This window comes from Syngnathus floridae, chromosome 18 (assembly GCF_059516105.1).
Source record: "Syngnathus floridae isolate MCC-2025c chromosome 18, RoL_Sflo_1.0, whole genome shotgun sequence".
Classification (NCBI taxonomy): Eukaryota; Metazoa; Chordata; class Actinopteri; order Syngnathiformes; family Syngnathidae; genus Syngnathus; species Syngnathus floridae.
In genome coordinates, this window is record NC_142430.1 from 6,733,901 (window position 1) to 6,745,037 (window position 11,137).

The 11,137-nt window shown below is 50.6% G+C and overlaps 1 protein-coding gene across 11 annotated transcripts in view; it reads left to right on the forward strand.

Annotated features, from left to right (window-relative positions):
* Positions 1 to 11,137, forward strand: part of tanc2b (tetratricopeptide repeat, ankyrin repeat and coiled-coil containing 2b) — a 37,494-nt gene that overhangs the window by 22,740 nt on the left and 3,617 nt on the right. For 9 of the 11 annotated variants that reach the window (XM_088360825.1, XM_088360824.1, XM_088360828.1 and 6 more), the window contains 23 exons: positions 397 to 580; positions 645 to 896; positions 2,880 to 3,011; positions 4,021 to 4,059; positions 4,440 to 4,718; positions 4,802 to 4,926; positions 5,777 to 6,008; positions 6,075 to 6,523; positions 6,592 to 6,759; positions 6,834 to 6,994; positions 7,156 to 7,264; positions 7,341 to 7,463; positions 7,538 to 7,774; positions 7,846 to 8,052; positions 8,171 to 8,264; positions 8,343 to 8,476; positions 8,539 to 8,662; positions 8,726 to 8,901; positions 8,968 to 9,100; positions 9,625 to 9,654; positions 10,521 to 10,612; positions 10,768 to 10,914; positions 10,977 to 11,077. In XM_088360825.1, coding sequence (XP_088216951.1) covers positions 397 to 580; positions 645 to 896; positions 2,880 to 3,011; positions 4,021 to 4,059; positions 4,440 to 4,718; positions 4,802 to 4,926; positions 5,777 to 6,008; positions 6,075 to 6,523; positions 6,592 to 6,759; positions 6,834 to 6,994; positions 7,156 to 7,264; positions 7,341 to 7,463; positions 7,538 to 7,774; positions 7,846 to 8,052; positions 8,171 to 8,264; positions 8,343 to 8,476; positions 8,539 to 8,662; positions 8,726 to 8,901; positions 8,968 to 9,100; positions 9,625 to 9,654; positions 10,521 to 10,612; positions 10,768 to 10,914; positions 10,977 to 11,077 — 3,728 coding nt within the window. The remainder of the gene's footprint in view (positions 1 to 396; positions 581 to 644; positions 897 to 2,879; positions 3,012 to 4,020; positions 4,060 to 4,439; positions 4,719 to 4,801; positions 4,927 to 5,776; positions 6,009 to 6,074; positions 6,524 to 6,591; positions 6,760 to 6,833; positions 6,995 to 7,155; positions 7,265 to 7,340; positions 7,464 to 7,537; positions 7,775 to 7,845; positions 8,053 to 8,170; positions 8,265 to 8,342; positions 8,477 to 8,538; positions 8,663 to 8,725; positions 8,902 to 8,967; positions 9,101 to 9,624; positions 9,655 to 10,520; positions 10,613 to 10,767; positions 10,915 to 10,976; positions 11,078 to 11,137) is intronic. The other 2 variants (XM_088360826.1, XM_088360827.1) reach the window with 2 other exon arrangements.

Here is an 11,137-nt window from a genome sequence, read left to right on the forward strand (position 1 = left end):
AATGGAGACTGTTTTGAGCCTTTTGTACTAGCTCGTGCGGAGTTACGTCATGTGTAACTATCACGAGTGTGGAACACAGTCAGGTGGATGTAGCCTTGAGCACCACTTCACCTTTTCCTCTCCTCTTGACGGAGACCTCCACGCACTGAAACACGCACGTGCATGAATGTTTTATGTTCGGGTGCGTCTGTGAGGACTCGCGGCAGCAGGAGCAGCCGCTTTTTCTTTATATTTTTGCTCCCCCGTGGAGCGCGGTCTGCTAACCCGAGCTGACACACTGGGGACTCACTGTAGGGAGACAAACAATGAGTCTCTTCCTATGTTGTCAGAAAAGTCCCAGGATCGGTGTCACAAACGATCCATTCGGACAATGCCTGTGTGTGTTTGTGTCAGCAGGGTCAGAACCAGCGCATCAGCCCATGCTCCACACTAACCAGCAGCACCGCCTCGCCCCCCGCGGGCAGCCCCTGCTCCACCCTGCCCGCCACCATGTCGGGCCAGCCGGGCACCAGAGAGTGCGCCTACGGCTCCGTCACCAGTCCGACCTCCACGCTGGAGAGCAGGGACAGCGGGATCATCGGTGAGAGCGCCACGTTTGGGTGTGGAAGAAATGTCAGGGGTTTCCAACTGATTTGTCTCGACAGCAACGCTGACCAGCTACTCTGAGAACATGGAGCGCGGCGGCAAGCACGGCTGCGAGGGCTCGCGTGGCAACCTGAAGCTGTGGCAGTCGCAAAAATCAGGCATGGACTCCTTCCTCTACCGCGTGGACGAGAACATGACGGCGTCCACGTACAGCCTCAACAAGATCCCCGAACGCAGCCTGGAGAGCATGTCCTCACACTCTGCCCACTCCATCCCCTTGTACCTCATGCCCCGACCCAATTCTGTGGCCGGTGAGTCCCCTCCAGATTCCCTCTGTCTCTCCCTGTGACATATTTCAATACTCCTTACCTCTTTTTTCCTGCTTGCTTTCCTCCAAGTGAAAATTCGTTTTTCACGCTCACACTTGTTGGCGTGTGTCAGCATCGAGCGCACGATGTTGCAGGGCGCCTTCGTAAAAGCACTCTAAAAGATGCATGATGGGAAAACCTTGGGAAGCCCTGAAGCGGCACAATTTCGTAATCCCTCCTTCTCGCTTTCTCCCCCCCCACCGCAAAGAGCCATCGTGACGCCGGTTTCCGATTGGTTGCTCTCGCACGGGCGGAGGTGCATCATAAGCCTCGGGTGTTAACGGCTTCTATCCCCCCCGAGTGTTTCATGGGCGGGGGGGGGCAGGAAGTGAGGCAGGGAGGCACCACCGTTACCTCATGCAGGCAGCATCGCTCTACCATCAGAAGCAGGAATGTCATTCACTAACCGTTTGCAACAACCTTTCACCTTCTAGTTTTTTTTCCTTCTCTTCTTCTCCCTGGTTGAAACAGTTCCTTCATATCCAAAGCTTACGTCTACTTACCTTTCCAACCTCCAGTTTACACAGCTTTCCCCTCCTCTTTCCCTTCCCAACATCCTCCTTCCTCTTTCTCCGGCCGCCAATGTGCCTCAGTGCAGACTTAAGCCCGTTGGCACAGCAGCAGCGGACGTGATGCGAACAGACTGCTGCATTGCAGATAGACAAGATGAGCACACAGATTGGAGTCCCTCGCATTGAAAATTGAGAAAATGGAGCCTTTTCAGCTCAGTGGCCCTGAGTCATTCCTCCTTGCTTTAGCAGCAGATTAATGTCTCCTCTTGCTCCTCTCAGAGACTAAATTATAGAACCCCCCACCCCTCCTCCTCCCACCCTCAGCACGCCCCAATCCCTTCGGGGCCAAACTGCTCAATGTTCTCATTTGCCGTTTTACTTGCGCTTTGGGATGTTCGCGCAGCTCACGTTTTGGACCTCCGAATTAAAGTTGATTTGTCAGCGGAAGCCCGATGGCACTTAGAACCGCAGGAAGGACGAGGGGCTGCTGTGTCTTCCACTAGGGGTCAGCGGGATGCACTTGCAGGACTACCAGTATTAAAAACTCAGTGGATGAACTGATTTGAACTCAAATCGGCCTTTAACAATCACTCTGCTGAGTTGTTATGTCAGTGCAATGATAACAACTGTGTGCTGTCGCTTGGAGATTTTAGATTACATCTAATCTGAAGTGGATCTGCTTGCTTTGAAAGCACAACAGCGCTGGCTTTTTTTTTTTTTTTATATAATTGTTTCCTTGCTTCTCCAGTCAGTAAAAACTACTGGTGGTGGTCTCCTCCATTGTTTTTTTTTTGCTAGTGACGTTTGTGGGGCTGTGAAGGTCTATCACGTCGACTGGCAAATCTAATTTCATAGCATATTGGCCATGAAACAATCAACAGCCAGCGCCGGGCTTCATGAATAAGACATTCATCTGCGCGGCTAATTAATCCTGAGAGATCTAGCGAGTGACAGACGCCGACTGAAGGGAATTCTACAGGGCGGCCGATCGCATCCTCCGAGGATTCCTCTGGAGTCCATCTTGTTGCACGCGCTTTACTAAAACAGATCTATGATGGTTGTTACCTGAACTCTTTGGAACTGGAATCGTAACTGGGGCCCAGTTCTACCAATCCACAGCAAATTGAGAGAACTTCATCATGATCTATCATAACAGATCTCTAGTAAAAGCTTCAAGAACCTAAGCTCCAAAGTAAACAGGAAGTCAGCCATTTTGTTTTGAAGGAAGCATTTTGGGGAGATTTAAACTCCTACGAGGGAATTTGCCCAAAATGAGCCACAATTGGAAGCTTAGACAGATGGGCGACTTTAATTTGCCAAGCCTCTTGGCCTATCATGTGTTAATGTGGGCGGGGAATGGTGTCAAAGTTGGATGATTATTTGGAGGAGTTGCCATTTATTTTATTTTTTACAGCCACCAGCTCGGCCCACTTGGAGGACTTGGCCTACCTTGATGAGCAGAGGCACACCCCCTTGCGTACCTCTCTGCGCATGCCCAGACAAAGCACCACTTGCGGACCTGGCCGCCCGGGGCAGGACCTGAGAGGTCAGTCCACACACACACGAAACTGACGACCAGAACAGTAGGTCCAGATTGTGACCTGCAGGAATGATCTGTCAGGCGGCCATTTTGAAAGTTGCCATTGAGACACCTCCATCAATACTGAGCATTCCCCTCATCGTCCCAATATCCTTTTCCTCCCTTTTTTCATCCTCCCTCCGTCCTCCCCTTCCTTCCTCGCATCCTCCTGCTCGCGACCGCTGAGCCATGTGAGTCATCGTCACCCGGTGAATAATTCAAACGTCTGGCAGTCGTCTGGCCACCGAGCTTTCTGTGGTTGCCAGTGATGGAGGATGCGGAGGAGGCGGGTAGTGTTCCTCAATGTCATCCTAGGGTGGCAAAAGGTGCCTTTGGGAAGTGTTTGATGACTGATAAAGCATCCATCTTTCCATAAACAACTCCCCACACCCTTTAAAAGCCTCAAAGCCCTAATTTGGAGCAACACACGCTTGAAACTTTAACTCACTCCCATTTGAAACCCTAACTTGAGTTTTGAAACTCGCAGCGGCTTTGAGGCTCTCCCTGAGTGTAATTGGATTAGCCACACTTAAAACACTCGCCCAGAATTGAGTTTTTGTTGCATCACATTCTTTCACCCAAACGGAGTGCCCTTACATCAGCACGAGTACGCCACTTGCTTCCTTTTCATTAGAGTTCCTGGAAACTTTACTAGCAGCACTTTAGAGACAACGAGAGAGCAAGCGACTGTATGCGGCCAAGGAAAACCATCACGAGGAAATATGGGCTCATTATCGCACCTAGCCGGAGCTCTTTAGCTACGAGCCATTTGCAGAGGGCACACTAATGTACTTTGGACAACCCTGCCAAACACTGTGCATAAATGCTTCTTGCTATACCGACGCCATTTTTTTTTACAAGACCTCAAAACCACGGTGCGAGCTCTCCTCCGAAATGCATTTCATGCCATCTTGACACTTCATTGCACTCATTGAGAACCCCTTTAACACACTTTTTTTGTTACTGTTTGTTTCAGGTTCCGCTAGCAACTCCCATCCCTGGCAGTCGCAGTCACGTAAGTAACACTTCTTTTCTCTATGCCCCATAATGTTCCATTGTTTTCCATTGTGTTCCATAGTGTCCCATAATAGCCCATCATGCCCCAGTATATCAGATTTTGCACTGCAGTACCCATTGACATCCCCTAATATGCCCCATTTTATTCCATAGTGGCCCATAACGGCCACTATTGTTTCTCATCATTTCCTATTTTGTCTCTTAGTGTCCCTTCATCCCCCCTTTATGTCCCATCACATTCCATTATTTCTCATTTTCGCCCACAGTGTCCCTTACGTTGACCCATCAAAAAATGTAGTCGAGGAACTCCCTCTAGTGGCAGGAAAGGGCAGTGACAATGCTGCGAAAGTAAAATCTTCATTGTGTTTTCCGACCCAGCAGTACGTTTTGCGCCGTACCGGCCCCAGGACATCGCCCTGAAACCGCTGCTTTTTGAGGTACCGTCCATCACGGTGGACTCTGTGTTCACCGGACGCGAGTGGCTCTTCCAGGAGATCAACGGCCACCTCAACCGGCCCGGCAGCAGCCGCGGCGTGATCGTCGTCGGCAACATCGGCTTCGGCAAGACGGCCATCATCTCCCGCCTGGTGGCCTTGAGCTGCCACGGCACACGCATGCGTCAAATCGCCTCCGACAGCCCGCAGGCCTCGCCCAAACGTAAGAAGTCCCCAAATATGATATTAAAACAGGGAAATGTTTGATTTGATTTTGATTTGAATCTCTTCCATCGCCACGTCCAGATGGCGAGGGGCTCCCTCTCAGCCAGCCCCAGCCCACGCATGGCACGCTGGGGGGAGGCAGCTGTCCCGGCACCCCTGAGATGAGGCGGCGCCAAGAGGAGTCCATGAGGAGGCTCGCTTCTCAGGTACACCCCCCCTCTACCATCCTGTAATCCCAACAAATCAAATTTTCAAATTTGTCCTCATAATTGTTGGAGTGGTGTCGCACGTCCCACGTGGACTGTACAACGTGTGCGGACACCGGATCCCCTGCCGCGGCGCATGCATTATGCACGTGTGTTGAAGAAAGAAAAAACAACTTAGCCAGGGAGTCTTATGAAATATTAATCCATGTAGAATGTCACTTCCCAGCTTTACTATTAGATCGTGTTAAGTCTGCATATTAATAATTGAATTTACTCGCTGTTTCACCCCCAACTTAGTTCTACTCCATTTCCTGTTCTCATTCCATTGAAATTTGCATTTCCTTTTTGTCTTTTTTTTTTTCCATTGTTGTAGAATATTGTTTTACTTTTTTGTGGAGAACAACTATGATGACAAACCAGAATAAATAATTAGTTAACTGATAAATCCCTTATCCAACAATAATATTGATCATGGGATGAAATAATAAAACTCTATAATAGAGCGTAATTTGATCAAATGATGGCATTTTTAAAAGATTTAATCTTATTTTTGCAATATTTTTCAGATCGTTATATAGTTTATTCATACAGCTTTTTTTATACAAAATATGCAATTCAAAGTGTTCCATGAGTTTAACGTTTTCACCCAAAATATTGTTGTAAATTATTCATCAGTACATGTTGCTCATTGTAAAATGTTACAACGGCTTAACGCTCAGCTCCTCACGGCTCCCGCTCGAACCAGACGTCTCTCCGCAGACGAAAAACGATGAATTATTAACATATGAAAATGGAACAACCGTCTACTTTCCTGTTTTTCCACCTTTGACTCCTCTATCGCCCCCTTCAGGTGGTGGCTTACCATTACTGCCAGGCAGACAACGCCTACACTTGCCTGGTGCCCGAGTTTGTGCACAACGTGGCGGCGCTGCTGTGCCGCTCGCCTCACCTGGCGGCCTACAGGGAGCAGATGCTGCGCGAGCCGCACCTGCAAAGCGTGCTGAGCTTGCGCTCCTGCGTCCAGGACCCGCTGGCGTCCTTCAAGAGGGGTGTGCTTGAGCCCTTAGATGCTCTCTACAAAGGTATTGTCGACACGTGTTTAGATTTTGGATAGATTTCTATACATATCAGATTTTTTTGCTCTCCAGAGAGGAAGATCAACTCCGAGGAGGACCTCATCGTTCTCATCGACGGCCTGAACGAGGCCGAGTTCCACAAACCCGACTATGGAGACACCATCGTCTCCTTTCTCTGCAAGACCATCCACAAGTTCCCCCCCTGGCTCAAGCTGGTGGTCACGGTGCGGACCACCTTGCAGGAGATCACCAACCCGCTGCCGTTCCACCGCATCTCACTGGACGGTCTGGAGGAAAACGACGCTATCGACCAGGACCTGCAGGGTTACATCCTGCACCGCATCCACAGCAGCCCGGAGATCCAGAACAACATCTCGCTCAACGGCAAGATGGACAACACCACCTTCGGCAAACTCAGCGGACACCTCAAAGCCCTCAGCCAGGGATCTTACCTGTACCTCAAGCTCACCTTTGACCTTATCGAGAAGGGCTACCTGGTTCTCAAGAGCTCCAGTTACAAGGTGAGCTAGCACGACCATTCCAACCCGTCCAAACCCGACACCTGATGTTCTGATCTTTCCTACCTCAGGTGGTTCCAGTCAACCTGGCCGAGGTGTACCTCCTGCAATGCAACATGCGCTTCCCCACGCAGTCTTCATTCGAGCGGGCGCTGCCGCTGCTCAACGTGGCCGTAGCTTCGCTGCACCCGCTCACCGATGAGCAGATCTACCAGGCTATCAATTCCGGCTCGCTGCAGGTACGACCCGTTGGGCGCTCTTGACACAAAATGTGAAACGGCAAAATGACATGCTAACCATGGTGCTAATTCAGGGAACGCTGGACTGGGAGGACTTCCAGCAGCGTGTGGACAACCTGTCCATTTTCCTGGTGAAGAGGCGGGACGGCACCCGAATGTTCGTCCACCCGTCTTTCCGGGAGTGGTTGATATGGCGGGAGGAAGGCGAGAAGACCAAGTTCCTGTGTGATCCCAGGTGAGACCAGAGCCTTTGTTTTTGTTAGATGTGAACATTCCTTTTTTGGTTGTCACCGTCAACGTTCAATTTGTTTTCTTTTTCCCTGAGGAGATCCCACCTGGCAACAGAACAAGCCTTTTCATGCCCCGAATTTCTTTTTTCCGTTTATGCATTCACAGGAGCGGCCACACCCTGCTGGCCTTCTGGTTCTCACGGCAGGAGAACAAGCTGAACCGGCAGCAGACCATCGAGCTGGGCCACCATATCCTCAAAGCACATATCTTCAAGGTAATATTTTTTCGCATGTGTACATAAATAGAAACACACGGACAAGTCACGACTGGATGCCGCCATCTGTTCAAAGGGTCTCAGCAAAAAAGTGGGCGTGTCATCATCCATCTTGCAAGGCCTATGGGTGTCCTACAGCACGGAGGGTCTGTCGGCAGCGCTCTCGTCACTGAGGAACCTTTACACTCCCAACATTAAGGTGAGCACAAAAATGGTTATGCTGGAGTTTCCCATCTAGAAGCTACCCTACCATTCATGCGTGTGTGTTTACAGGTGAGTCGGTTGTTGATGCTGGGAGGGGCCAACGTCAACTACCGCACCGAGGTGCTCAACAACGCCCCCGTGCTGTGCGTCCACGCCCACCTGGGCTACATGGACATGGTTGCCCTGCTGCTGGAATTCGGCGCCTACACCGACGCCCCCTCCGAGAGCGGCCTGACGCCGCTCGGCTACGCCGCCGCCGGGGGTCACATGGCCATTGTGACAACACTGTGTCACAAGAGAGCCAAGGTGCGTCTTATATGATTCAACCGGAGTCGAGCTTTACGTCCAGGGGGTCCGACACTCTGATATGCAACCAGGTGGACCACCTGGACAGGAACGGGCAATGCGCGCTTGTGCACGCCGCCCTCCGGGGCCACATGGAGGTGGTGAAGTTTCTCATCCAGTGCGACTGGAGCGGCGGGTCGGCACAGCACTCCCCGCAGACCCAGCAGCAAGCCAACTTCAGCAAGAACCACGCCGTCCAGCAGGCCCTCGTCGCCGCCGCCAGCATGGGCTACACGGAGGTACCACTGCCGAGGGATCCCACTCATGGCTCGCCACAAAATGAAATAAATATTAACAATTGCATATTATGTTTGTCAATTCAAAACCAGGTTTTTTTTGTCTCCAATTTCTCCTCAGATCGTGTCCTACCTGTTGGACCTGCCAGAAAAAGACGAGGAGGAGGTGGAGAGAGCGCAGATCAACAACTTTGACTCGCTGTGGGGTGAGACAGGTGAGTTGCATTTGTTTATACTACTACTACATCGCTGGTAGCATATTTGTCATTTTGTTCCTTGGCCTCCTCGTCCAGCTTTAACGGCTGCCTCAGGCCGAGGGAAGCTAGATGTTTGCCGCCTGCTGCTGGAGCAAGGCGCCGCCGTGGCACAGTCCAATCGCCGAGGCATCGTGCCGCTCTTCAGCGCCGTTCGCCAGGGCCACTGGCAGGTCAGCATCTTTGAGAAGGATGACCATAAGAATCAGAAGTCATCGTAATATTTGTTTGTCAGATAGTGGACCTTCTCCTGACACACGGTGCCGATGTCAACTTGGCCGACAAACAGGGCCGCACGCCTCTCATGATGGCCGCTTCGGAGGGACACCTGGGAACGGTGGAGTTTCTGCTCTCGCAAGGTCAGTGTCCATAGATGTCCAACACCTTATGATGTGAATTGATTCCATTTTCTTCCTTCCCAGGAGCCTCTCTGTCTCTGACGGATAAGGAGGGTCTGACGGCGCTCAGCTGGGGCTGCCTCAAGGGTCACCTGCCGGTGGTCCGATGCCTGGTCGAGAGCGGCGCCGCCACCGACCACGCCGACAAGAACGGCCGAACGCCGCTCGACCTGGCCGCTTTCTACGGCGACTCCGACGTGGTCGGTGAACTCAAAAAGTTGAAACGTCGACAAGGACTCCTTATTCACACGCATGATCCTCTTCAGGTCCAGTTCTTGGTGGACCACGGCGCCATGATCGAACATGTGGACTACAGCGGCATGCGTCCTCTGGACCGGGCGGTGGGCTGCAGGAACACGTCGGTGGTGGTGGCCTTGCTGAAGAAAGGAGCAAAGATAGGTGAGACACATGGTCTCACTCTGTGACGCATGGCACAGCAGTCACTCAAATTGCAAGACATTTATTTTCAATGTGCCACTTGTCCTCATCAAGATATTTTTTTTTGGGTCATGCTCAAAACGGACATTACCAGGGCTCACATTTGCACAGAATCTTCAGATCGCCATGGCGACCAAAAAAAAAAAAAAAACACGTGTACTTTAATGATGTGTAGTCATCTCCGCTTCCCACCATGGCTGCCGCTATTTATATTTATTTTCACCTTTCTTTGGCTTTCCTGCATGTTCATCCTTTGCATTCTTTCTGCTCCTCAGGTGGTTAATAGCGCTTGTGATGTATTTCTTTTTTATTTGAATTATTTTGCTTCTCACTGCTGCTTTTTTTTGTGTTTTTTTTTTCTCACTCCTCCACCTCCATCGCCTCTTTTTTCCTCTCTCTTGTTCCACACTCCTCCCCTCACTTTACTCCCGCCGCCCGCCCGCCACCCTCGCCTCGCCTCGCCTCGCCTCTCTCTCCGGTCCCAGGATGTCAGACGCTGCCCAGTCGGCCCCGAGGTAAAGCCGAGGCTGTCGACTTCCCACCCCAGCAGGCATTTTGACAGCTCTATCTCCTTTCTCTGTGTTGTCTGTGTTTCCTCCCGAGCGTCGGCGAGCCAGCTTTTAACTTTAGCTAACTAAAGTGACTAATAGGTGTACGCTTTGAGGTAGATGGTCCTAGCCGCTTCCCGGCAGCATGGATGCATGACAGCAGCCTCCGAGCGACACTGACTGCGTGGTTTGTTTTGTTGTTGTTTTTATTTTTAGCAGGAAGTGCATGCACGACATTGTACCCGCCGCCGCCGAGGTCGCTCGCAGTCATCCTGACGTCGCTCGACGGCCCTCAACGCCGACAACTTGTGTTTTCCTGTCGTCTTGTCGTTCCTCGTGCCTTTGTGGTGTTTTGTTTGTTTGTTTGTGTGCATCGCTGATTTCCGATACGCTTCAAATGACGCAAATAGTGCATCCAGAAAGGAAATGCATTCTACATAAGAAATATGAATGATATTTAGGGTGGTTAACCCTTCGCGGAGAAGTTGTAGTAGCAACGCCGTGATGTTTTCCTTCTCCATCTACCATTTTTAGCTGTTTTTACTCGTTAAAATGATTTCTTGTTACCTACCGTACCCCACCCTGATATACTGGATTGGTCGTATTTGGTTTGTCCTATTTTGAGACATTTACTCAATCACATTTAAATTGTATTTACTTGAACGTGCAATCCAGAAGGTGTCTGGTGGGATACGAGCATTTCTCCTTCATATGATTGATTATGTGCGTGTTTGTGTGTGTCGTTTTGACCTTCTCTTCCTTCTATTTCTTGCTTGATTTCCAAGTGTGCCGCCGTCCTTACTTTCTCACCCCCCCCCCCTCTTGTGATGCAGGTCCAGCCACGTGGGCCATGGCCACCTCCAAACCCGACATCATGATCATCCTGCTCAGCAAGCTCATCGAGGAGGGCGACGGCTTCTACAAGGTGTGAGAACAAATTTCCTTCGATTGATCGTTAACATTGATGCATTTTTTTTCTTTGTGAATGGTTGAAGATAAGAGCATGTGAATTTGGTAATCGTGAGTTGAGAGTATGCAGGGATCCGCTGTAAATGTGCTTTTGTGTGGTTCTCCCAACAGAAGGGGAAGGTGAAGGAGGCGGCCCAACGCTACCAATACGCCCTCAAAAAGTTCCCGCGCGAAGGCTTCAGCGAGGACCTCAAGACGTTCAGGGAACTCAAGGTTTCGCTCTTCCTCAACCTGTCCCGATGTCGCAGGAAAATGAACGTGAGTCTGCCAAATTAATTTTTCTGTTGGCTCAGAATTAAGTGTCGCTGTCTTGTTTCCAGGACTTTGGGATGGCTGAGGAATTTGCTACCAAGGCCCTTGAACTAAAGCCCAAATCTTATGAGGCCTACTACGCCAGGGCCCGGGCCAAGCGAAGTAGCAGGTATGAAGTCAGAGGAAACAGATTTTTATACATTCCCACAATTTCGACTAAATAACAGAC